We start from the raw sequence: 27072 nt of genomic DNA, 5'->3' as shown, positions 1-27072 counted from the left end.
GGCATCAGAAAATCCAATTGGCCCGGGGGCCCATGATGCTCTTAAGACGGCCCTGGATGCGAGGCTCTCAGGGCGTGAAACATTTTTCTCTAAAAACTCGGATATATAGGATGTCAAGATCACCCTCAAAACATTGCTCAAAATGCGTGAAATTGAAAAACATGTTTCGGAATGAAACGACTTAATTTTGGGTGGCGTAAATCGAAGGGTCGTAAGTCGGGTAACCATTATTATTATTTATTTTTTTTTCGAGGAAATATTGTTGTGGCAATTGATTGCGAATTTTTAGAATTTTAAAAATATTTATACTCCAGCCAAAGGATTTGAAAACTCAAATTAGTGCTGCCATCTATCGTATAAAATCATATCGAATCGACACAATTATAATTGTATTAAAAAATCTACATTTTTTAAATATTTTCGTGATAATCAGAAAAATAAGAAAATATTTCACTATTTTAATTTCTGCAGAATTTTCAGAAAGCTCATGTTGAATATTATTGAATGATAGACTATTCAATAAGAATTTGAAAAAAATTTCTATGAGAATTTTTTTAATATGAAATTTATGTTCTGTTCCATTCATATAAAAAAATGAAAGTCACTGTGTTCTGAGAGAGCAGCTTCAGTTAAATGCATCTCATTATTTTCGTTTAATCATGATTAAAAGAAATTTCCAAAAAAAAAATCAAACGCCCGAACAGGGACTCGAACCCTGGACCGTTAGGTTAAAAGCCTAACGCTCTACCGACTGAGCTATCCGGGCTCGAGGGCAAGGTGCCTTAGCAGTTATCAACAACATGGCGTCAGTCACTGGCTATTATTTCGGAATTGGATGTAGAAGTGAAACAATGTAAATAAACATTTTTATAATGGCTTAATATATAAATGAATTTTATTTAATACTTCATTTTTAACTTGACGGGTTTTATGGAAGAAGCTTGCGGTATGCTGAACAACAATTACACTCTATGCTCTTCAAGAATGCACTGACCGAACGAAGCTAACGCGAAACAAAGGCGCACCGGTCAACAATGTGTTAATTTCCTTTCGGTAACAAACCGTCAAAATGCGGCGACTCTTTTTCGTGCCAAAATTGGCAACCCTGACAGCTGATCCGCCACAGTAGCCACCGCTTATAAGAATCACTGGTTATAATAACCAACTGCTTATAGGAACCAAAACGTAAACCAAATGCTGTTTTAACAAAGGAAAATGATCGGTCAGATTTCCGCTTATAGCAATTAAAAACAAAATTCTTCTCTCAAAAACTGCCACCATCCATCTCAGTGGTGGGAGCTTGTAAACGCTGTATTTTTGCTATTCACACGTTTTTATTTGGAGGGCTGTCACATTTTTAAGCCCGGATAATATATATGCATTTGCATATTATGACCTTTCTAGCATTAATGCATAAAATCAAAGAATTTTCAAAAAGGGCATATTTTTTATGGTTAACTAAAGCTCAATGACTTTTTTTTTAAAGGAATGAATATTGCTCATAATTATTTTCATAATGCCGGGGTTTTTTCTACGCAGGTGGGATTTAGTGAATTAATAAAGAGATGTTTGTACATGTGCTAACCGTGCAGGCCCGTCATTTAGGTGGGGTGCCCCCTTAGAGAAGAAATAATATTTATTTATTATTAGCCCTTATTTCTTCTCTAAAGGTGCCCCCACAATTCGGCTTTAAAAAAAATGATGAAATATATACATACATACAGAAATTACGCCGAGCCAAAACCGCTGAAGAGAATTTCATGAAATAGCTAATATATTGCTTCATGAAATTTGGTAAGAAATTTTCACTCATGACATAAAGACTCACTAAGAAGGGGCTTTTTGAAATTCGACCCCTAAAGGAAGTCACAAGAAGAAGGTTCAAACGTAACATAGAGAAGTTATGCCGAGCGAAAACCACTGAAGCTATATTCATGAAATTTGGTCAGAAGTTTCTCTTCGCAACATAAAGACCAAGCAAGAAGAGGTTTTTCGAAATTCGACCCCTAAGGGTCATAAAGGGGTTCAAAGGTAATATAGAATAAATCATTCAAAACTGAACCCGCTGAATTAATAATATGAAATCTATAGTCATAACATTTTTCAAAAGTTTTATTTCATGACGTAAAAACTAAGAAAGAAGAAGTTTTTCGAAATTCCCCTAAGGCTGTCATAAGGGGAGGGGGTCATGGGCGGAGATAGGGGGGGGGGCGGAGAAAAGTGGAGTGGGCAGGCATTATGTATATGAATTGACATCATCATCGTGCCCCCTCCGCAGACTTCCAAGTCTATCTCCGCCTATAGGGGGGCGGGGTTCAAAGGTAGCATAGAGGAATCACGCGAAAGAAAACCTCTGAAATTATTCATGAAATTCGGTCAGAAGTTTTGTTTCATGACGTGAACACTAATTAATTACGGCTTTTTCGAAATTCGACCCCTAAGGCGCTCATAAAAGGGTTCAAAGGTAACATACAGGAAATCACGCAAAGTCGAAACCATTGAATCTATATTATAAAATCTACAGCCATAAAATGCGGTCTCAGATGTTTTATTTCATGACGTAAAGACTGAGTAAGAAGTTCTTCAAAATTCGACCTCTTAGGGGAAATCTCCGGATATAAGCATCAACTTATAAAAATCAAAATGGCTGAACCGAACGTTATTCTTATAAGAGGCGGCTACTGCATTTGCTGCTTTGAACCCTTTATCAACGGCATATTTCAAGCTATCATGATTTTTTTACGATGCTTGTAATATAGTCCTAGCTAAAATCGTAGCCAGACGAACACATTTTGCACATTATTTGCTACACACGGGACCGGACTTGTGCAGGTGCGAAGGTGCAGTCGCACCGGGCCGCTAAATTTAAGGAGCCACAAAATGGAATGTACTTTGATTATATGTACGCTATCCATATTTCCTCAAGAAAAATACGGGAAATTGGGATTCCAATTTCGGGAAAATACGGGACATCACCAATTATCGCCAATAATGACGCCAAAAGTGAACAAAGTTGACATATATTGCTGAAATTATTGAAAAATCGCAATGGCAGGAAATGGATCATTACAGCAAATTGCAGTGGATTAAAATGAATTCCAGGAAACAAAACGTTCACCAAGATTAATGCACTTATTTATAATTGTAATTATCATAATATAATTTTATGAGTTGAAAAATAATTTCAATCTTTGATTCCTATAAAGAATAAAAATCCAAGTAGGCGTCATGTAAAAAACAGGAAAAACCGGGACACTTTTGCCAAAAAGTCGGGACGGGCAGAAAAGCGGGAAAAAAACCGAGACTGTCTGGAGAAATACGGGACGTATAGTCACCCTAATTATATGTAGTCCAAATGTTGAAAACTTTTGCCCAATGCTTCCAAGTTTGTCGATCGAATGCTAAAGCCTAATTATCACGCATTTTTCTTTACAGGTTGAATTCTGATGTTAACGCGAGTAACCCCAGCAGCAGCTGATTCAGCGCGATACCAACTGAGATGATAATACCGACATCGCACAACTTTTGTCCCAATGAAATTTCGTAAGCCTCGTTGCCATTCGATCATCAAGAAATGTCCTTCGCATCACAGGGATAACCACATCCATCGCTTCCACAAAATTCCTAATAATGTCTCCTTCGCACTCACATTCACCGCACTCATCATGCTGATCGAGTTGGCCGATGCACAAACTGCTCTGAACAGCGACTGGCCGGTTCTGGTGCGACCTGACGCCCGGGAATTGACTGGTTAGTATCCCTCCCATTACGTGATATTTTCGTATTATGACAATCACGTTGGTGGAATGAATTTTGTTGTTGATATTATTCCCTCTCCGTAGATTGTGAAGCCCTGGGATTCGCCAATGCCACAAAAAACGAATGTGGTTACTGCGTCGGTTCCAACACGGGACTTCCTGAGGACTATGGCAGGGATTGCCAGAACGTATGTGATGGATCTATGGTCGTGGACTGCGCAGGAGTCTGTGGTGGTGAAGCTTTCGTCGACGAATGCTCCGGTCAATGCGTCGGTGCGTTGCCCATCGCTTGATCCTAATGCATTATTTTCTTCATAGCAATGATTTCTGTAAAGCATGCACTCTCACTTTGTTTCGCCATTTCACAGGTGGAATGACTGTCATATCACAATTCGAAACGTCAAACCCATACAGGGATTGCAGGGGATACTGTTTAAACTCAGGTGGGTCATTTTTCACGGACACTTGCGGAGTTTGCCACAGCGGCACCTCCCCATTCGAAGACTGCACCAACAAGTGTCACCTACCAGGTAGGATCTCTAATACTGTTTAACAGGGATCTAAAAATCATTATTGTTGATTATTTTTTGCTGTAATTACTCGATTGTGGCTAACCTAACCCTTTTATTTTTATTTCTGATCATATAACAAAGGTGAAGAGGGTCAAATGGCGAAACGACTCTGTGGGCGTTGCGTTGGTGGGACCAGTGGTGTTGCGGAATCGGAGGTTCTAGATGCATGCGGCAATTGTCGTAGTGAAGGAATAGATTGCATCTGCAACGGGTAGAGTACTTTGATTATTATCTTATCACTGCACTTGAGAGACTCACACATGCGCGCAATGATTGCAAAGATCATTAAGACACTTCTATGAGTCACAAGCAGTAAAATGTGTATTGTCCAGTAATAGTATTTTTTATGCTGGTTTTTTTTTTTTTTTTGCGGCAGTACTGGCAGTCCTGACCCTTGTGGAGTCTGCAACGGTGGCGGCAGGTCCTGCATGAGAGTACTGAGCTTCTTCCCACAGGCTGCTCCGTCCAAGACAGATTTCGACGTGAGTATCTTAAGTTTATGGTTTTGACCTGTGAAACTCGAATCATGATTACGTACTTTGCTGAATCTAGATGCAATATATATTGTGTCAGACGGAATGGAAATTAGAATAAATTGTTGAAAATGACGCCACTGATAAATCTTGCGATGATATAGTTCATCTTCTTGGTCGTGATTCTGTCACTGTGATCTGGAAGTCATTTTCAAATGCAACCTGTTAGATAGGTCATGATAGGGGGGAAAAATAGGCTTTGGCCAGTTACACTGATAAGACACCTACGTTAAGTGCTCTACACCAGTGTTTTCTCAACCATCGAGCCCTCACATCAGTCAAACCGGGCCGTGAGTGATTCCTCGTTTCATTTTTCCCCATTTTACTTATTTACTATTAGTTATGTTTGTGACCGGACATTTCACTCAAAAGAATTCAACCGGACCGCGGACTTCTAAAGGTTGATAATCACTGCTCTACACGGTACACATACTGAAATTGAAACATTGCTGAAAGCATTTTTGAAAATTGACAGTGACCAATCAGATTTGGCTATAGATTCCAGTGGGCATATTTAAGGTAAAATTAACGTAGATGAATTACTCGTTTCTGACCAGCTTCGGGTTTCATAAGAAAATGGTTCATACAAGTGGTTTACTAGTTTACTAGTGGATCTCGCTAGTTTTATTTCGAAATTTTAGAATATGCGGGATTTCTTTCAGAAATTACAGTAATCAAAATGGGGGAGGGAAACAGTGGTAAAAAAAATAGGAGTTATTTTCTATTCTGAGGAGTCATTTTATTTCCATTAGATTCACATAAGAGGAGCTTTCAAAGGCCGATCTCTCAACCTCAAGTGCCTGCTAACTGCGATCCTGCCGAACGATGAACTTGGCATCCAGAGTGATTTCCAAGGAACCAGCAACGGGACCCATTTGCGGTGCCGCGTCAGGCTCACCATAGGTACTTTGATCAATATTTACTATTTTGTGGCTATGAAGCTATCAAAAAAAAAATGATTTTTCTCCCAGCAACTAAAAACATTTTCACCCTTGTTTTCATTTTTATGTAATGAAAATGTGTGAAAGCTTCGCCTGCATTTTCTCGTTACCAGGTCTGTACAAAGTCGGAGCGAGTATAGAGGTCAGTGAAACTCCTGAAGTTGACCATGTCGAAAGTACGGAACTTCTGATTTATGAAAATGGTAAGGGATAAATAATCTCTTTTTGTGCATACCACTCTTCGTGCGAGTACGTCAGCTGAATAAAACACTTCTTCACCACACTCCAGCCATATCGCTATACGCAATTTACTGCCTTAAACGAGTAAGTTGGTTGGAAATGAAGTGCCGTCTATCGATGGTCGTCTCGAGCTCGTTAGGGAAAATATCTTAAAAATATTCTCCTCTGGGACCCTGACGGTAATCTTCATAGTGGTAGACGAGCATCTTGCCACCACGCCACTCGGGCGTAGCTGAGTTGAACACCAAAGACAAAACATAATCATCAGAACAAGGCTTTTTTTTTTCTTTTTGGTCATTTTCAACACAACACTCTGAAAAATTATTTTGGCTCTCTTACAGCAGATAATACTGAAATTCTATTTTCTGTTCTTTGGATGATAATGATAAATTCACTGCAATGTATAGAAATACTGAAGCGTGCGGTTATGTCATTCTAGCAGATTCTTGCAGGGACCTTTCAAGTCGACTTGGCTCCACGTCACAATCCAAAATCTGCCAAAAATAATAAAATCAATGTCCTTGATAAGGCTGGAAATTTTCCAATTAAATTCCATGCAAATAATGAGGAACTTTCAAAAGAAACGTCTTTGTAATATGGAAAGTTTATTGAAAAAGATCGTAATAATAAACATTATAGAGGTTTGGTTACATGGTAAAGTAAAAAATATGTGCACTGGCCCCGTCGATGCCGAAACGTATTCAAGAAATGATTTATGCTTAAGAGGATAGACCCATTCCCAATGCAATTTTCATGTTGACATCTGAAAGTTGAAATTTTCGAAATTTCGTCTCAAGTAATGAAGAGTTTCACGGAAATTTTTAATTTTACAGTATTAAATTTTACACTGATACTATCTCTTATCACTAAGAATTGTTTTTAAGCATCATTATATTCATGATTTATGCTCAAAAAATGTTAAGTTAAGGAATTTGTTACATATCTCATGCAACTAACAATTTAACCACAATTTCTATTCTTAATTCATTTTTTGTACTATTATGTTTTTATCGATAGAATTTTACTTTTATTTGCACTCTATCTTAAGTTTTCTTTCCAATCATTTCATTTTTCATCACCTTTTGATTGGTGAAAACTTGTGTCTTCTTTTCCTTTCTAACTTTTTTTCTTATTTTTCCCTTTTTATTTTTTCTACTTTATTATTTAGTTTTATCCTTTTTTTTATCACTCTATGCATCATCATATCTTTCATTTAAATTTTTCATTTTCTTTCTTTGCATCTTCCACTTCCTTCTTTTTTTTTTTTTACAATCTGTTTTCTCCGTGTCTTTCTTATCTTTATCCTTCTTATCTCTTTTTTTTCTTTCTCTCTTTCTTCGTGTCTTTCTCTCTTTATCCTTCTTGAGTAGTTTTATTTTCCTAAGCTTCTTCCCCTTTTTTTACTGTTAATTATATTTTCATTTTCTTCTTTCTTCGTTTGCTGCATTTTCTTTCTTTCCGACCTTCTTTTCTTTTTTTCTTGGTACGATTTCGCCTGCTTTTACTTTTTTCTTTCACTTTCAATTTTTCTTTCACTACTTTTTCCGTGCTTTTTTTTTCCTTGTCCCGTAATTCTTATTCCTCTTCTTCCCCCTCCCCGTACTGATTCCTTTTCTTATCTCTCTATCCCTTAGTTCTGATTCTTTTTGTTTATATCTTGGTTAATAGTCCCCTACTTTGTTACCTTATATATTTATGATTTCTCTTCTTTCCTTTTCCTTAGTTCTTATTACCCATCTTTTCTTTCCCTCAGTTCTGATTCCCTTTCTTTTTTTCCCTCTTGGTACTGATTCCTCTTCTTTTCCTTTCCTTCGGTTCCGTTTCCTCTTTTTTTTCTCTCTCTCTTTCTCTTCGTTTTGACTCCATTTTTCATCATCTGTATATTTATATATCACTCAACTTCTTTACTCCTCTTGTGTTATTACTCCTTTATGTTGTTATTTATTTTTTACCTTTTTTTTTGTATTTATGACTTCTTTCTTCTTCTAGTTCTTGCCTATTTTAATCTCCTCATCTTTAAATTCCCGAAAAATAACATCTTTCTAATTCCTCATCTCTTTTCTCGTACTTCCTTTTCTCATTTCGCTTCTCCATCTGCTTTCTGTTTCCTCATCCTTTTCTTTTTATTCCTTTCTTTTTTACTTTTCATGTTGTATTCCAGATCTTGCTTTCCTTCCCCCTCCCCTTCTTTATACTATTTTTTCTTTCTTTTTTTTCATTTTCTTTTATACCTCGTTCTTATTTTTCTCAACGGTTCCGTTGAGAAATTCCGTTGAACGTATTCTTCCTTTCTCTTAAATATACTTCTCACCCCAACTTTCTCTTTTCTCTTCATTTTTCATCTTTATAATTCTTTTCCCCATTTTCTAAGCCATTCTTTTCCCCATTTTCTAAGCCATTCTTTTCCCCATTTTCTAAGCCATTCTTTTCATATCTTATCATCTCTTAACACATTATATGTTATTCCGCTTCCTTTTCAATCGCCCCTGTTATCGTTTTGCTTCGAATGTTCCTGTTTCTCTTTTTTTTTTTTTTTACCAATCGCTAGGGCTTAATACTATTTTAACCTCCAACTTCACACGTTGATGTTTCTTCTTTTCTTCTTTTAATGGAATCCAGTTTTTTCGCACCCTCCGTGAACATTCAGTATTTTCTGATCGATTCGTCAACAAAAAAGTGTCAACTTATTTAATTATCAATGCATAAAACCTATAAATTCACAGTCCAAGTTATTTTAAAACAAAATATGCACTGTAAATGGATTTAGCTATAGTCTCATATTTGCATCACAATATTCCTCTAACGAAAATTTCCGAAATTCTAAAATTTAGAATTTTTTTTGAATTATTTAGATCTATTTAATAATTTTAAATCGAATTTTACTTCACCTCTTCTAGCTGATTATATGGAAATGACACCTTTCAGAGCAGTTTTTGACAGAGATTCTAATCAAGAGCTTATACTTACATTCACCGGTGGTAAAGTCCCTCCGAGACCCTTAACGTGCATCATAACTGGATCAGGTTAGTTAGTTCCAAGTTTTAGCCATATTATTTAAATTGATGGCATTTCATCCTTCAATACAATGAAAAATGTGAGTTTTCTTTACTATCAAATTAATTTCGAGGTAATCTATATAAATTCTCACCTTTATAATTGATTCTCGGATGAATTCTAAAATTGATGGAATTCATAATTCCAATTATTGGAACTGATTGCTATAATCTCGTATTATGCGTCTCACATTAATATTTCGTTCCTGTTTTTTTTTTAGGCTGGCCTAAGATGTTCCGGTTGGCCCGCAGTGCATCGAACAGCCTCGACACATGTATCCTACCATTTGCTAACTCATCAGTGAAGCTCGACGTGTCTCCGTCGTTGAACGGCATCCACCCTTTCAAAACGTCGTTCCCACTTACGTTTTTTGCTTCGCCACCAGAAATGAAGAAATACTACATAGCAGAAGATGGTGAATATATATGCAAAGTTTTATCATATATTTTTAAATGATATTCCATTTTTCGTAGAAAAAAAAAATTATACAAATTTGATCAGTACTCTTCAACCTCTGGTCTGCGGACCAGTGCCGGTCCGTGAGAATTTCCTACCGGTCTCCGAAATATTCCGCCCAATACATATAGCTTACTTAATATGCATAATTTAATATTTAATTAAAAAATATTAGTATTATATACCGTCTCTCTACATTAGTTTTGTCAGCTGTCAGAGGTCTGCAAATTATTTCCCCTACTATTTTTCCTTCTGATTATTTTTACTGGTCCGCAAATTATTTCTCCTGTTCATTTATTCTTTGCTGGTCCGCAAAATAATTTCTCCTGTTCCTTTATTCCTTGCTGGTCCGCAAATTATTTTTCCTGTTCATTTATTCTTTGCTGGTCCGCAAATTATTTTTCCTGTTCATTTATTCTTTGCTGGTCCGCAAATTATTTCTCCTTTTAATTCATTCTTTGCTGGTCCGCAAAATAATTTCTCCTGTTCATTTATTCCTTGCTGGTCCGCAAATTATTTCTCCTGTTCATTTATTCTTTGCTGGTCCGCAATTATTTCTCCTTTTAATTTATTCTTTGCTGGTCCGCAAATTATTTCTCCTGTTCATTTATTCTTTGCTGGTCCGTGAGAAATTTTTCTCAAAATTAATTATTTTTGCCGGTCCGTAAATATTAAAAAGAAATTCGCTTATATTATTTCACGTCAACTTTCACTTATTTCAATTTATTTTTTGCCGGTCCGCAAATTATTTTTCATATTTTTTCCTTTCTGATTACTTTTACTGGTCTCCAAAAGTCATTTGACCTTTTTATATTTTCTTAGGATTTTTTTTTTTTTTGCTGGTCCGCAAATTATTTCTCTAATTTATCTATTTTTGCCGGTTCACAATTTTTATTTTTAATGTATTTTTTCCCCGTTCATTTTTCAAAACACAGTCCGCAAATATTTCTCAAATCCATTTATTTTTTGCCCGCCCTCAGATCTTTTCCCCCTTTTTTTTCATCTCCTTTTTTCTCACTCGTCCGCAAATTATTTTTGTCATTCCTGGTGGTCCGAGGAACAGGTCTACTACTTTCACCGGTGAGCAGAATTAGCCTGGAGTAGAGAACATGCAATGTGGACATCGTCACAGTGGGCTTGTGTGATGTTTTCCGTCGAGTCCAGGTTTAGCTTGCAGTCTGATTCACGTCGGACTTTCATATGGAGAACGCCAGGTACCCGTTACAACCAAGACAACATCATTGAACGACACCGTTACGGTGGTGCAGTATTGCACCGGTAATAATTGCATCCCGCAGCGGTATAAAAGTTGAAGCACACTGATCTGGATAATTCAGATGATCCTAATAGTGTGATCGTTCAATCATGATTCTTCACTTGTTTATTATTCTCTAGGTCATGCGGTCGTCGTAGTATTCGACCGTCCAGTCAACTTGTGCAAACTGAGAACGTGCTACGACATTCTCAATAACGACACTATCAATCGCCTGGGCGTGAACGCGACCTGCAAGTGGGCGACTAGGCAGCAACTGGTGATCACTGTGCAGAAAGCGATATCTGGTAAATAAGAATCATGCTTGCCAAAAAAAACCTTATTATACATTTTTGCCAAAATTTTGGGAAAAAAAACTATCGACTCCTATTGTATAACTTTCGATTTAAGCACTGAAGCAATAAAAATCTTTTCTTGTCGGCAGGTGACCCGATTCGTGTGACGTTCAAACGCAAAGTCCTCATGCAGGATGACCAACAGTATGCTTTACCTAAGACTGATGGTTTGGTATGCTTCTCTAACTGCTTATAATTGGTTTTTTTTTTCCTTTATACATGGTGTTTCAGAATTCTACCGCCAAAATTTAAGAGGCGATAGTACATGGGTCGCAGGGCCGTCATTTCAACTTTTTCCAGGGGGGGGGGGGGCAAAGAGCATGTACTAAAGGTACGCATATATATATACCATTTGTAGTGTATTTTCAAAAGTCAGGGGGCCCTAAATGACGGGCCTGATGGATCGACAAAAATAAAAAATTTACAGTCCATGGGATACATCGTGCATCACCTAATTCAGAAATCACCAAAATATAGCAACCCTGCTCACATCATGAAGAGGGACAAGGAACTTTCCTTCTTGTAAAAGGCAAATACGGAAAGAAAAAACGATAAAACGATATAACCGGTTTTTTTCCCCCCAACGCAGTGATTCTCATACTTGCGTCACTCGAGGTTTACTCACCCTAGTCAATATCTTCACGTGGTTCCCCAGTACATTCCAACTACAACCTCTGACAATAAAGTTCGGTGGATGAAGTCAGAACGGCCGATCTGGCAACACTGGCGAAGCAAAACGCTGCACATGCGTAGAGGCAGGTGTTGACCATCTGCCGCCACCGTTGTTCAGTTGAGCGTCGTTTGTGTTCCGTGAAAGACTTGTTTTACAAAGTGCTTGTTTAGTGCGTTGGTTCTTAACTGAGAACAGGAAAATGAATGAACAAAAGATCAATTTAAAGTTTTGTTTTAAGCTTGGCAAGACACCGAAAGAAACTCACGCTATGCTGGTACGTGTTTATGAAGATCAAGCACTGTCCATGAAGTGTGTGTACGAGTGGTTCGCCCGTTTTAGAGAAGGCCGGGAAAGTGTTTCTGACAACCCCCGTCAAAGCATTATCAACAAGGAATTTCTACCTGAGGGAACGACGATGAATGCTGCAAGGTACATTGAAATTTTGACCCGTTTCATGAAACGTCTACGCAGGGTACGACCTTAGTACGCACAACAAGGTTCATGGTTTCTCGTTCACGACAATGCTCGCCCTCACACAGCCAATATCGTCAAGCAGTTACTGGCAAAAAAGGGGGTGGTGCAAATTGAACATCCACCATACTCGCCAGATGAGGCTCAATCCTCCAGACTTCTTCCTATTCCCACGACTCAAACTCGCTTTGAAAGGAAAGAGATTTGACGATATTCCTGACATCCAACGAAACGTGACGAGACTTTTGAACTCTATCCCAAGAGAAGACTTCTTGCAAAGTTTCCAGGACATGTATAGGAGATCTCAGCTGTGCATAGTAATGGGAGGTGACTATTTCGAAGGACAGTAAGGTAACTTTCGTTAACATTTCATCTACGTTAATGTTACAGGACTATTCACCGAACTTTATTGTCAGAGGTTGTAAGAACCACTTCAAAGCACTGAACAGGCACACACAGACACACACATACCGCCAGCTCATTGCGATGCCCCTGACAAAGGTTTGCGACGCCCTTAGAAGCCACAACTCACATTTTGAGAACCACTGCTTTGATGGTATTTTGTTTGTGTGTGTGTGGGGGGGGGGGTATTTATTTTTTCCTCCCTCCCCTCAGTCCCAGGGTTGCTTTAGAAATTCCCTTTCTTTTATGGCTCCAGTGGCTTAAATTCCGAGCAGCATGCAAGGAACGTAAAAGTCATTTGCGACCCCTGAGCCTCATCACGAGTTCTGAAACACCTAGTACATGTTATTTATATTGCACTAGGATTACACAGTTTTATTCCGATAATCATATGTACTCTTGACATACAACATTCTCTTTTTCATGTAGACCATTGATGCTTGGTATCCTCAGCCTAGCAGCAGCGCGCAGTTAGCGATAAGCGGCCCCACGACTGTTCCTTACTGTGGTACCCTGACTCTGGTCGGTCATTTCAGTTCCCCGAAAGGTGATGCGCAGTTCTACTGGACAGCCAATAGAGTAGATGGGCGCAAGCTCGAGGAACAGATTGCTGATGCTCTACTCAGTAAGTAGTGCAGGCTCATACCTTGTCGCAATTCAGTTTAACATAATTATCGTAAATAATGACATTATTTCCATTTTACTGAACGATTTTCATACACATTCAAATCACGTGAGCTGCTCTTCAAAATCAGTCGTTAGTATTTCTTGCAGAAGTCGATATTTGAATGAGGGGGAGGGGGTGGCCCTATAATCAATAGTGATGAGCAGTATTCTAAGTGGTAGTTTATGATTGAAGGGTTAGTTACAATTAATTATTGTTGAAGAGGTCTTATATATATATTAATGTCTGTAGTGATGACCGTTGAAAATCAAAGCTGTGACGGTGTTAAGAGCGTAAAATGCGTACCGTGCGATGGAGACGAGCAGCCGCATCTTTCCGGCTACAACGCCACTGCTGAAGATAGGGATTTAGATGGAGCGGACGCACCCCACCGTATCATAGGAGAAATCGAAACGTTCACTGTTAAATACAAGCACCCACGCACAAAGTCTCTTTACCCAGACGTCACTGCGGAATACGTCACATCTCACCGTCTATGAAGTTGCTCAATTCTGAGAACGAGCACCCACATCCTACCGTCCTCGACGCTGCTGCAGAGGAGGACGAAACCCCATATCTCACCGTCCTCGACGTCGACGCTGAGAACGAGAACCAATATCTCATCATCCTTGCACCAATGCTAAGAACGAGCAATCATGTTACCGTTCTCGACGCTGCCGCAGAGGAGAACGAAAACCCCATCTCACCGTTCTCGATGTCGATGCCAAGAACGAGCACCCTTAGCTCACCATCCTTGCACTAATGCTGAGAACGAGCAAGCGCGTCTCACCGTTCTCGAAGCTGCTTGAGACGACGAACACTCACATCTCTCCGTTCACGAAACTACTTCAGAGAGGCCGTTCAAGTATTGCGTCAGCAATTTTTCAGTCATTTTTGACCCCCCGTCAGCAAAAGTCGGCAGAACTCTGACCCCCTCCCCCCTCGTCAACAAATTTCGTCATCTCTGGCCCCCCCTCCACCTATCACACATATTGGTGGGATCAGAGACTGTACGCGGGGAGGGGGGGGGGGTCATGAGGGGGCTCCTGTCCCCCCTCGCAAACGATCAAAAAAGCATTTTTTTTAAATCAAAATTGCGAAAGAAAATACTTTTATATGTTATTATAATCAATTTCTATTCATTTCAATGCTATTCGAAGGCTAAGAAGTCAAAATATCCTTTTAAGAAATTCATTGCGACCCAACCCACCCACTAAGCCATATAATGATAAATCCTTATCCCGTGAACCAAATGTGGTCCGGGAAGTTTTCTGAAGTGGCCTGCCCCCCTCAAACCTCATTTTGTAAAAATGAACTAAGCGGCACATTTACAGATCGCTTAGGTGACCCATGGCACAATTCCAAAGCATTTAGGCGGCCCGTGGTACATTTTCAGATCACTCAAGTAGGCCCGTGGCACATTCTTCAGATCACACAAGTAGGCCCGTGGCACATTCACGGATCATTTAAGTGACCCGCGACACAGTTCCATAACACTTAAGCGACCCGTGGCACATTTAGAAATCCCTTTAAGTTGGCACAGTTTTAGAGCACTGAAGTGACCCCCAATGCGGCTCTACATCACTCAAGTTACCCCCGGCACATTCCCACATTACTTAAGTGATCCACGGCATAATTACGGATCACTTGAATGATCATGCGTGGCACAGTTCGTGAGTACTCAAGCGGCCCAAACACATTTCTAGATCACTTGAAGCATCCACGATACATTTAGAGATCACTAAAGTGGCTCTCTAGGAAGCTTATCAATAGGGAGATTGTTAGTTCGGGTGCCCACAAACCACAGTTCAGGATGCCATTAATGGCATTTCGTATTTTTATAAATGTTGGTGGTTGATGACGTAAGCATCAACAGTAAAACCCTCCCCCTTGTCAGCAAATCGGAAGCCCCCCCCCTCCCCATTGATACTGACGTAATATTTGAATGACCCCAGAGGACGAACACTCACATCTGTCCGTCCTCGACGCGAATACTAAGAACGAGCACCCCCCCCCATGGTCCCCCGCTCTAACGCAACGGATGAAGGCAAGCACTGGAATCCCCCCGACTCCTACGCCACTGCTAATACGAACTGATTAGCTCCACGAGATCAGTCGAAGGCATTAGTAATACTATTTTCAATGATTGTGAATAACAACCAAAATTGTTCTCGGTAATTTCTTTTTTAATATTTCGAAGCAGTTGATTAACCATAAATGAGTGAACCAATAGTATTTTCAGATATAATTGATAACTATAAGGGATCTATTAGTAATCATAGTTGAAGGAGTTAATCATGTGCCGAGTGTCCAATGATCATTAATGTGATGCTATTGCTTTCAAACATTTAAAGACATAGACATTGATTTAAATCATTACATTATTTGAACTTCTCGATTATCACATTTACTCACCGAAAAACATACTTTCCTCAGGATGCCGCGCAGCTTCCATGACTCTGGACATTTCTCTGCTGGAAGTCGGGATGGAGTACATCTTCATATTGACTGCCGAGCACCCCGTGAATGAAAAATACGAGGCGAGGCACGTCGTCTCGAGAAAAGAGTATCCTGGGGCCATAATCACGGCTTTTTCCAATATGATGACTCAACCGTCGGTGTCGATCAGGGAAGAGTTAGTATCAATTAAATTATTGTCAAATAGAATACTCATACAGTCGAACTCGGTTATAACGACATCAAAGATTCTGAGAGATTACTGTCGTATCGTTACAACCGAGGTTGATGTTTTCAATACCTTTCAAGTATAAAAATATAATCGGATGCAATGAAATACAGTAAAACCTGCCCAAGTTGGACACCTACGGTTCCATTAAAATCTGTCCGAGTTAGAGCGATGCGAGATATAGAGGTACGGTACCGTGGATATTCTGTGTTATTTGGTTCCATTCAAACTGTCCAGTATAGGGAGATGTGCAAGATACAGAGGTGTCCAAACTGACAGGTTTTCCTGTACTATGCATATAGTTTAAATTTAATTACGATTAGTGTGACCAAAAATTACCGAGAAAATGCGGAAAATTTGAATCATATACACGGGAAGCTACCAATTGTCAGCGATATTACTCATTATTGCTTATAGAAAGCTTATGCTTATCATTATTGCTTATAAAAAGCTTATGCTTATCATTATTGCTTATAGAAAGCTTATGCTTATCATTATTGCTTATAGAAAGCTTATGCTTATCATTATTACTTATAGAAAGCTTATGCTTATCATTATTGCTTATAGAAAGCTTATGCTTATCATTATTGCTTATAGAAAGCTCATGCTTATCATTATTGCTTATAGAAAGCTTATGCTTATCATTATTGCTTATAGAAAGCTTATGCTTATCATTATTGCTTAGTAACAACTTATGCTTATCATTATTGCGTAGAAACAGCTTATGCTTATTATTATTGCTTAGAAACAAAATGCCACTCTGGCAGTCCAGTGGTTAAGGAGGTTAGGGAGGTAGCTTCTGACTGTGCACGTCTGGGTTCGGACATGGATGTCTACTAACACACTACCAAATTCCCTGGACAGGTCGTAAAGATCTCTTGGGAATACGTGGTGCTCACGTTATCATTATAGTCTTCATCCCCAATTTTAGTGAAGATTACAATTTGTTTTTCGGAAAGAGCAAACTTTCGGGAAAATATGGCAATGTCTCGTTTATGGGTCATATCAAATCAGCACGTCAAGGCGTCGAACAAGTAATAAATCTTTTATTGATCGTTAGGTATCGATGGAATAACAGACAAACATTCCCTTAATATTATCAGCTCTAATTTTTAGAATTTCTTAAGATAATGCCATAGAAACGGAAGCAAAAACGTCGAAATATACAAAGTGTCGTTACGTTTTTATCGACGTTATAAGTAACGCTCGTTATTTTCTATGGGAATCAGCCGTGACCACCAACTATTGTTTTTATAGCCGAGCTGTTGTTACAACCGAGGTCGTTATGACCGAGTTTGACTGTATAGTTATGTTATACGTAATAAGAATCACAGAATAATTTTTTTCATCAGCCAATGTCTTTTTGCCTCTGTAACGAATCTTCTTCTTCCATAGAATAACTCTGCAAGCGGACATCGAGATTCCTGAATGCGTTACTGAGACTGAATCTGTGAAAACGATGTGGTCAGTGGATAATCTGAAAACGAAGTTCCGATTCGGAAGTCGCAAGTCGCAGCTTTACAAAATTTTCCCGTATGATCTACCAGGTACATTCCGTGAGCTTTAAGTAGCCCAAAAAAATAATCTTTACCGTAAATTCATTGGTCAATACATAATTTTTTGGTAATTGTACATGAGACTGGATTCTAACATTAAAGATGTTTGCGTACTTGTGATTTTATGTGTCTCTCTCTCTATGCATTGCAGAGAATACTGAGGTGGCGTTCATCGCCGCGGCATACTTTGGTAACCTCAACAACATAACTACGTCAAAAATCACACTGAGGGTGGAGCCAGTCATGTTGAAAGCAGTGATCAAAGGTAGAAAACTGATGAGTGTATACCAATTTCCTTGGCATAATCAGTGAATTATGCATTGAAAAAGTGTTTCTTAACCATCTTTCACCAGTGGTCCACTTTAAACCATATTTTCTTCTCATTGCCCGCCAGGGCCGTCTAAAGAGCATCATGGCCCCTGGGCCAAGTGATTTTTTCTGAGGCCCTACCTGGCCAATTCTCGGAAACTTCAACTACTTCTCGTTTTTCTGATGCCCCCTCTTCTCTTGAGTCCCCGGGCCGTGCCCGGGTGGGCCCATGAGTTAAGACGGCACTGATCCTCCCCCGTTTTATCCTAGGCTATAAAATAAGGGATGTCTCATGATGCACTGCTACCAGCTGCGTCATCGCCCTGACAGAACCGGTTAATTCTCATTGGCTACCCTGATATCTCAAGGTCACTTTAGTTAAAAAAATATTAGAGCAGTGACGTCATGCACCTGATCCGAGACCACGCCCACTGAGCCAAGGTGGCACGAGCAATTTCAAAGGGATAGGACAGCCCCCTTACTACATAGCCCTGCCTCCTAACTCTCCATCAATTAGAAAGACCTTTAATTTTTAGCGACCCAAAGTATATTCCCAGATCATTTAAGCAAACTGAAATACATTTTCAAAGCACTTAAGTGACACAATGTACATCTCCAGATCATTTAATGAACCTACTACCACTACTAAACCATGCATGCACCTCGTCCATTCCTCTGCGGAGTTTATAATGAATGGGTAAACGTCGGAATGCGCGTGTACGTGTTTTGTGAACCTAACATGAAGTTTGTCACAGTGTAATACTTGTTATAGTGCCGCCATCTATGTTTCGAAATATGAGTGAAGTTTAATTATGGAAGATTTGTACCGCTGTAGGCCTGTTGATCTCTGTGGCGAGATTTTTTAATGGGGAGATCAGCTCGCATTCGCGCCTCGAATTTAATGAACCTGCAGAACATTTTCGGATCTCTTAAATGACCCGCGGCTAATTTCAGATCATTCAAGTGTCCCGCGACGCGCTTCCAAATCAATGAAGTAGGCCACATTCTCCAAAAAATTGAACACCCTTAGTGTAAGTGTTTTCATATACTTCATGTTCACATGCACGAGTCCTATTTACACTCAATTCCTAATCTTGTCTCAAGGGAGCTCGAAGAGGATGGTCGGCAACAAAGGAGGAAACCTCACTCTGGAAAGTGACGCCACCTCCAATCGTCTTCCATTGGTCTATCAGTGGCGCTGCTACGATCAGGTAAGAAACTGCATGTGGCAAGAACGGAATCCCTATACTGTACTGACCATAATTACGTCAAAATTAATGTCTGTCGAGGAGTGACATAGAAGCGTCTTGAAATCGCTCTTTTTTATCTTTTCCCCGCAGAACAGAGACGTGTGTTATGACTACGACGACACCTCGAGAAACGCTCTTCTCATCACGAGGAGTATGCAGAACAAACCGAAACTCGTGGTGTCTTTGAGCAGCCTTAAAGCCGGCCAGACGCTGAACTTCGAACTGCAGGTCTTCAATGCGAATAACCGGTATCAGTCGAGTCCAGCCGCCACTGTTCAGGTCGTGGTCGAAAACGGAAGCATCCCACAGGTACGTACTATGTATGGCAGAGGTTCTCAACCCCTCGAGGCATACGACTTTCTTGTGGTCCTGGGAGATATTCTGGGGGGCATAGTCACCTATCAGATGCTGAAGTGGTGAAAGGCCATAGAGAGCTATGAAAAAAAAAAAAAAAGCTTTTAAGTGAAATATGGTGAGAAAAAATGTGACTACTTTCAGAATCTAGCAGTGTTTTGCATAGAACCATGGCCATCTCAAGCATGACCCATGGCATCTTAAACATGACCCGTGGCCTCATATCTATGGGGGGGAAGGGCTGCATGATGAGATCTAGTACAATATGTAAATATGTAAGCTGTTGCTTCCAGATATGTATGGGGGGGGGGCCGAGAATATCACTTTGCCTGAGGACCAGAGGCTTGCGCAGGGAGGGAATAGGGAGTACGCACAAGGCCCCCTTCCCTCCCAAAACGATAAAAATTTCAAATGTTTTCAAATATCTTTGTAAAATAACTTACATTTTGGAAGAAAATACCTTTAATGCTATCTTAATCAATTTCTGGTAACTTAAAATGCTATTTGAAGTCGAATGAAGTTTAGTAACACTGGAAATTCCTTGTGCCCCCTCCCATAATCCCAATGTGCCCTCTCCAAAGATTAATCCTGCGTGTGTCACTGCCGGGAACCCATAGAGTAATAATAATAACAATCTTTAGTCTATGCGAGGAGCTATGATATTGAGACGGCTATGCATAAATCCCCCAAGTTCTAAGAAGGAAGCTCACTGAACTCTAGCCCAGGATAGGGACGGACCCAGGGTTATGTGCCGAGAGGGTTCATTTATTGTGCAGGTTCGTTGAATCGTCCATTATTTTACACAGACCTAATCCTGCTGTTGGAAGAGATGATAACTCACCTTCTGGATGATGCCTGGGGCCAGGATTCCAGAAATCAATCTCATTTATAAAATTTTTGTTAATTATAAACTTAATTTTGATTAAACTCAATTCGATGATAGAAAGGATTTCGCTCATAAATCCGGGAGCCCTAGATAAGACGGGGGCCCACGCGAGCAGAAAATCTGGTCCGAAGGGGGGGGTCATGGGGCTCAGAAAGGTTGAGAAACACTGATCTATAGAATCGTGAATACACTATTTTGACAATGAAGATTTTAGGCATTCACAAATTTAAAGCCGTAATCAAACAACGGGAACATTTATAATCTTTCTCTTATATTTCCATAGGTCGTTGTTCAGTCCGTGAAAGCCAACGGATTCGAACCATTTCAGAGGCATCCAAACACTGGTGCCTATCACATACCTGCTCAACTGCCTGTGTCTGTTATCGCCAGTATCGGGAATGCCAGGAAGTTACAGTTGAAGCCGATCAAGTGGGACATCAAAGGTAAAAAAAACTATTTCGCTGGTCAGAAACCAGTACATAATTACGCATGATGACACGAAGATGAACATTATGCGTTCAGTTCGTAGGTGTTCTCAAATCGGAGAAGGAGACGCGAAGTCAAGTGTAAAATAGTTTTAGATCATTTGAGTAAGTGGTTCCAAATTTTTTTAAGCTTCGAGTACCCCTAAAAATGCGTAGAAGGCATATGTACTCGTGTATCCAGAAAATACGCGAAGGATGCTTCCATACTTCTTCAAATATTAGGGCATTTGTACGTGTGTGTGACTCCCTTCTCTAGAAATGCACGGGAGTGTCTGTACGTCTTGAAATGCGTAGGGACATTTGGAAACTCCTAAAAATATGTAGGAATCGTGTGTACCCTTAGAAATGCGTGGGAAGCATCGTATAATCAGAAATGCGTAAAATGCGTCCGTACCTCTTGAAATGAGTATAAGCATTTGTAACCTCTCCCCACAGAAATGCGTAGAAGACGTCTGTACCCCCAAGGAAATAGTAGGAGGCACATGCAATCCAAGAAATTCATAAAAGGCATATGTATCTTCAGAAATGCTAGGAATGCATCCGTACATCTTGAAAAACGTAGGAGCATTTCAACTCTCCCCTCAGAAATGCATAGGAGGTGTAGGTACCCTTTAAAAATGCGTTAGGGCCTCTTTTGAACCCACTCAAAACAGAAATGCGTGGAAGGGGCCTGTACCCTTAAGCCGGATTATTCAGAAGTACACTTCTGAATAATCTGTCACGTACCACATAGCGTATAAATACCGCAAGGTGAAAACCACTCACATACAGCAACTGTTCTTAACGTGTACGCGTTATTTTCAACGGTACGTGAAGAGCAGTTTGAAAGGGGCGCGAAACATTGACAAACGATTGCGAATAGCAAGTGCACAGTAATATAAAGACGGCAAATTGTTCGTAAGACACACATAAAAGGGGAGAGGGGTGTACGTAAGTCAAACGGATGCGCCGTAAAGGCCAGTGTCGTGTAGCATCCAGATGTCTGCAAATATGTTTTGTGTGTAACAATTTATTGTTTTGACTTACAATGAAGCTCCGGAAGGGGCGGGATGGTTCCGGGGGCGAGAGAATTCGGTCGTGGGGAGTGATGTGGGTTTTTGGGTGGTCGGGTGGCGGCTGTTGTGGGACTTGGCTGAGGATGTTTAGTTGGGGTTGGGGGCGCGAACGTCCTGGTGGTGCCGGGTGGAGATGCTGGGCTATTGTTGGGTTGGGGATGTGAAGGAGGCAGGGTGACGAGAGAGTCGGTGAGGGGTGCCCTGGGTGGTTGGGGTGGCTTCGCTTGGCTGATACACCAGTAGGTTTTCCCGGTACGTCCGCGGTCTTATGACCACTATGCTTAAATTGCGATAGCGATAGAGCCTGGACGTGCTCGGTTCAGTCTGTATTCTGTACGCTGTACGTAAGTCACGTGCGCAGCATCTCCAGAGGAGTATTTGAAGTGCCAAACAGATCTGTACAATAAACTGTAATTTTGACATCTGCCTAAAGGCACGCATTTATTGATTTTAAATAACACCAAATTTTCAAAAAGAACGATTAGATTCCCTAAATCGATTTGAGCGATAGATGCGCGCAAACAATGCAGACATTTTGATATTGTGTTTAATTTAAAATATTTGTAATACTGGGACTTTCTTGACTACATACTACTAATTTATATATTGCTATGGCTATTCTATTGATTTGAAACATACATAAATGCACAAGGACAACCGAAAAAATTGTCATATCTTGATAGTCTGTACTTGTAAATACATGACAATTTTAAAGTGATAATTTACTTCAGAAAATGGAAGACAGATGACGATATAAAAGGGAAAAGTCATCGAGCTTATAATTACTGGAGGGAGCATCCAGAGCCGCATCGATGGCAGTTACATCGAATGCTAGGAAATCACGTGACTCGGTGAAAAAACAGTTCGTGCCTGGCAATTTGCCCACAGAAATGTACAGTTCGGTCTCTAAATATTGGGTTTTAAAGATTAAAAAAAAGATAGAGAACACTCATCTAAAGATGAAAAAAGAATAAATTACTTTATTTCATTAGTACTGGAATTATTTCTTTCATTGATTCTGGAATTATCTCTCATCAATGCTGAATTATCTCTTTCAACAATGTTGAATCATCTCTATGATTAATTCTGGAATCATCTCAATGATTAATTCCGAATTATCTTTCATTAATTCCGAATTATCTTTCATTAATTCCGAATTATTTTTCATTAATTCCGAATTATCTTTCATTAATTCCGGAATTATCTTTCATTAATGCTGAAAATATTACTTTCATTTATTTTGGAATTGAAATTATCTTTCATTAATTCCAGAATTTTTCTTTCATTAATTCCAGAATTTTTCTTTCATTAATTCCAGAATTTTTCTTTCATTAATTCCAGAATTTTTCTTTCATTAATTCCAGAATTTTTCTTTCATTAATTCCAGAATTTTTCTTTCATTAATTCCAGAATTTTTCTTTCATTAATTCCAGAATTTTTCTTTCATTAATTCTGGAATAGTCTTTCATTAATTTTTTAATTGTCCCTTTCATTAATTTTTTAATTGTCCCTTTCATTAATTTTGGAATTGTCTCTTTCCTTAATTCTGGAATTATCTTTCATTAATGCTAAACTTATCTTTCATTAATGCTAAACTTATCTTTCATTAATGCTAAACTTATCTTTCATTAATGCTAAACTTATCTTTCATTAATGCTAAACTTATCTTTCATTAATGCTAAACTTATCTTTCATTAATGCTAAACTTATCTTTCATTAATGCTAAACTTATCTTTCATTAATGCTAAACTTATCTTTGGTTAATACTGGAATTATCTCTTTCATTAATTTTGGAATTATCTCATCGATGCTGAAATTATTTCTTTCATTTATTGTGTTTTTAAACTCCTATTTATACCATCAGAAAATAACGAGGAATTGTGTTTGTTTTCACCGAGTCACGTGATCTTCCGATGAATGATATGTTGCGGACAACATTCCCAGCACTAACTAACTAACTAACCGTGTGGTGGTGGCTCGGTCCATATCCTACGGGACTTCTAACCGAAAAGCCATCACCGGGAAACACTTTCAACATGTTTAAAATGCAAAATGAAATAATACATATATACGCTCATCCCATACACACTCCACAACTTCCAAACATTTCAGAAACAGTCATTCATACAAGCACAGTAAAATAACATTATTATACACATGTGTATGCCATACACATTCCACAATTTCTAAACATTTCAGAGGCAGAAATACAAACAAAAATGTACACATCAGATAACCTATTGACTAGTCATATAATAATCTAACATATGGCTAGTCGTCAGAGATACAATACGCTCTACCAGAGCGTATACTATAAGACAGAGATTATTGAATTCTGATCACATTGTTAGTCTATTCCGTAGCAGGGATTTGCTTCGAGTAATAGGCGGCGAGAGTAATCTGATAAGATTGAAGTCGCGAATGTGTCCGAGTCTGGAGGTAGACTAGCAGAAGGCCTAGTCTTGGTGTGCCATATATGCATATGGGTCTCCATATAAGGTTTTCCATCTTTTTTTTATCGTTGATCATTTTTGTCGCACCACGGTCATTTTCTGCACGCAAGGGCTAATTAGACCGGGACCTACAATTTATTGCCGATTCCGAACGGCAGGCTTGTTTTTTATACTCGTCGAAATGGTTGGTACGCTAACCCCTCGATGGGGGGACTCCTTGCGGTAGCAATTTTTTCCTGTGGTCTTGTCGCATATGTGTATATATATATATAACTTGTATAAATAGTTTTTGTGGGCCCCACCTGCAGGCAATGTGCGTCTCTGCACCTGCCCATGTTCCCCCATATCTTTCTATTGATATATCATTTCATGTACAACAAGTGGGGGAAATGTGTGTGTGTGTGGGAGTTGAAGTTGTATGAGGGATCCTGCTGCTAGTTGGCTTGTGGCTTCGTGTGGGTGGTTTGCTGGTCTTGGATGCCATTGGATTTTTCCACCGTGGCCCACGTCTCCTGAGACGGACCAGCTTATAATCTCCTAGTGGGACAGAGCGGGGGTCACGGTTGGTCTGGTGGTGTGGTCTTGTCGCCGTTTTTGTTGTACCCCTGTGTCAGGAAAGTTTTCTGACAAGGACGAACCGGGTGTCGAACTCGCGACGCCTCTAAACATCCTTTGGTACTTTAGGCGAGTATCTTATCGACCGGGCTACCGCGCCCCACCATCTTTTTAGTGAGGACTTGCGACTTAATGATTTGTTTCTTCCATGTGTTCATGTAAGATGGATTCACTTGTGGGAAATGAGCGTCGCTGGTGTACGGGCACTGTGTGAAATAGTGCAGAAGGTCTCCTTTTTACCGCCACGGTTACAGAATTTGTTGTCGGAGAGTATGAAGCGTTTTAAATAAGTTGGCAATGGGCCGTGTTCTGAAAGAAAAATTGTCTACTGACGTGACCAGACTTTATTCACAGTCTGAACTTGTGGAACCACCTTTTGAACCTCTGCTCGAGTGCCCGAATCATTCCATTCCCTTTGCCATCTGTTCCTAAGCCAATCTTACAATATTTTTGTGGATAAGGATTTCGGTAACGTAAAGTCTGTTAGAAATTGGTGCTTAGTCGCATCCTTAGCTGCAGCGTGGGCAGCATCATTTCCAAAGTTGTTCTGATGAGATTTTATCCAGGCAACACGAAGGTTACAGTTGTTAATCAACAGGTTTCGTATTTGGTGTACTAATTTATGCCGGGAGATTTACTGTTATGAAGTGCTCTCTGATGCTTGCCTGGCTGTCGGAGAGTACTGTCATGCGCGATTGTGTGTTTTTGAATCTGTCAAGACATTTGTCTTACATGTATACACATCTTGAAGATGCCTGTAGTAAACCCCTGCGAATCAAGTTTGAGTCGCGACCCATAGCTCAAGAATCCTTGGCCGTAAGTGGATATATCAGATCCATCTCGGAAGCCCTTGTAAATCACGTTTCGATCATGACGCATAACTCGAGAATCCCTGACTGCAACTGGATTTGTACAGTCCGTCTCGGAAGCTCCTGCGAATCAAGTTTGAGTCGCGACCCATAGCTCGAGAATCCTTTGCCGTAAATGAATTTGTCAGACCCATCTCGGAAGCTCCTGCGAATCAAGTTTGAGTCGTGACCCATAGCTCAAGAATCCTTTGTCGTAAATGGATTTGTCAGACCCATCTCGGAAGCGCCTGCGAATTAAGTTTGGGTCGTGAGTCATAGCTCAAGAGTCCCTTGGATGGTGGATCTGAACGACCCATCTCGAAAGCCCCCGGTACCCAAGTTTGGCTCACGACCAATAGGTTAAGAACACATGCTCTAAAATCTCCATATATGTTTACATCCACAGGTTTTGAGACATGGTGATTTTTCGGTTGTCCTTAAGCTTTATTCCACGTTCTCTTCATTGTTTCTTGCAATATAGGTTTCTCCAATCCGTTCGCCTACACGACTCTGAATGGGAGCTCCTATTTGACTCTAGAAGAAGGTTCGTTAACAATATTTTCGGCATTTATAATACATATATATTATGCGTTTCGATTTATTTGGACGTTTATCTTGTCCGAAATGTTGATGCATTTGTTTACCTCTTCGCAGACTTCTTGGTGGATCACGGTATCTATCTCGTTGGGGTCAGCGCCTGCGTGAAGAACAATGGCAAATGCGGTGTCGCCAACTTGACCATCCATGCCGTTCCTGGCGTGACGCTTTGCGAACTGTTGGTGCAGCCGTTTGTGGAATATGAAGAGGTGAGGATAAAAAAACCAACAAAATGATTCATTTCGATGGACCTGTAATGTGTTGAACATGATTCGCGAAACATAATCATGAATATATGATTTACCTTTCGTGATGGAGAAACCCCTAATTCCGTTTCTGAATGACTTGGGGCTTATTCCGTGAATAATTCGGGAATTCCGCATGAAAATTAGTATGAAATAGCATCGGAAGAGTTTTGGTTGAAAAATCGTTCTTTTTTCAATAAGACAAGACTTACTTACTTGTACAGGGTGGTCATAAAATCCGTAATTATGCCGCGGATCACTTACGTAATCTGGAAATGTGCACTTGAGTGATGTAGAGCCAAAACTGTGCCGACTGTCACTGAAGGGATTTCTAAATGTGCCACGGATCGCTTAAGTGCTT

At 39.8% G+C, this 27072-nt stretch overlaps 1 protein-coding gene and 1 non-coding gene across 2 annotated transcripts in view; one reads left to right on the top strand and one right to left on the bottom strand.

Moving 5' to 3' along the window:
- The window catches only part of LOC149063776 (uncharacterized), a 90995-nt gene that overhangs the window by 46821 nt on the left and 17102 nt on the right, over window positions 1-27072 (top strand). The window contains exons 2-21 of the mRNA XM_089255642.1: window positions 3436-3750; window positions 3843-4031; window positions 4127-4288; window positions 4412-4541; window positions 4707-4812; window positions 5616-5766; window positions 5918-6007; window positions 8942-9067; window positions 9319-9513; window positions 10950-11114; window positions 11252-11334; window positions 13138-13333; window positions 15809-16007; window positions 17454-17605; window positions 17766-17879; window positions 19028-19134; window positions 19264-19482; window positions 20697-20856; window positions 26351-26413; window positions 26524-26675. Of these exons, the coding sequence (XP_089111768.1) occupies window positions 3534-3750; window positions 3843-4031; window positions 4127-4288; window positions 4412-4541; window positions 4707-4812; window positions 5616-5766; window positions 5918-6007; window positions 8942-9067; window positions 9319-9513; window positions 10950-11114; window positions 11252-11334; window positions 13138-13333; window positions 15809-16007; window positions 17454-17605; window positions 17766-17879; window positions 19028-19134; window positions 19264-19482; window positions 20697-20856; window positions 26351-26413; window positions 26524-26675 (2976 nt within the window). The 5' untranslated portion in view covers window positions 3436-3533. The remainder of the gene's footprint in view (window positions 1-3435; window positions 3751-3842; window positions 4032-4126; window positions 4289-4411; window positions 4542-4706; window positions 4813-5615; window positions 5767-5917; window positions 6008-8941; window positions 9068-9318; window positions 9514-10949; window positions 11115-11251; window positions 11335-13137; window positions 13334-15808; window positions 16008-17453; window positions 17606-17765; window positions 17880-19027; window positions 19135-19263; window positions 19483-20696; window positions 20857-26350; window positions 26414-26523; window positions 26676-27072) is intronic.
- Window positions 694-766, bottom strand: TRNAK-UUU (transfer RNA lysine (anticodon UUU)). Its single transcript has one exon. It is a non-coding gene; the product is annotated as a tRNA-Lys (tRNA).

Source organism: Pholcus phalangioides, unplaced genomic scaffold (assembly GCF_987345545.1).
Source record: "Pholcus phalangioides strain wild (caught in Gottingen) unplaced genomic scaffold, Ppha-v1.0 ptg000043l_1, whole genome shotgun sequence".
In the NCBI taxonomy this organism is placed as follows: domain Eukaryota; kingdom Metazoa; phylum Arthropoda; class Arachnida; order Araneae; family Pholcidae; genus Pholcus; species Pholcus phalangioides.
The sequence above is the reverse complement of the archived record's forward strand: the minus strand, read 5'-3'. Positions and strand labels throughout refer to the sequence as shown.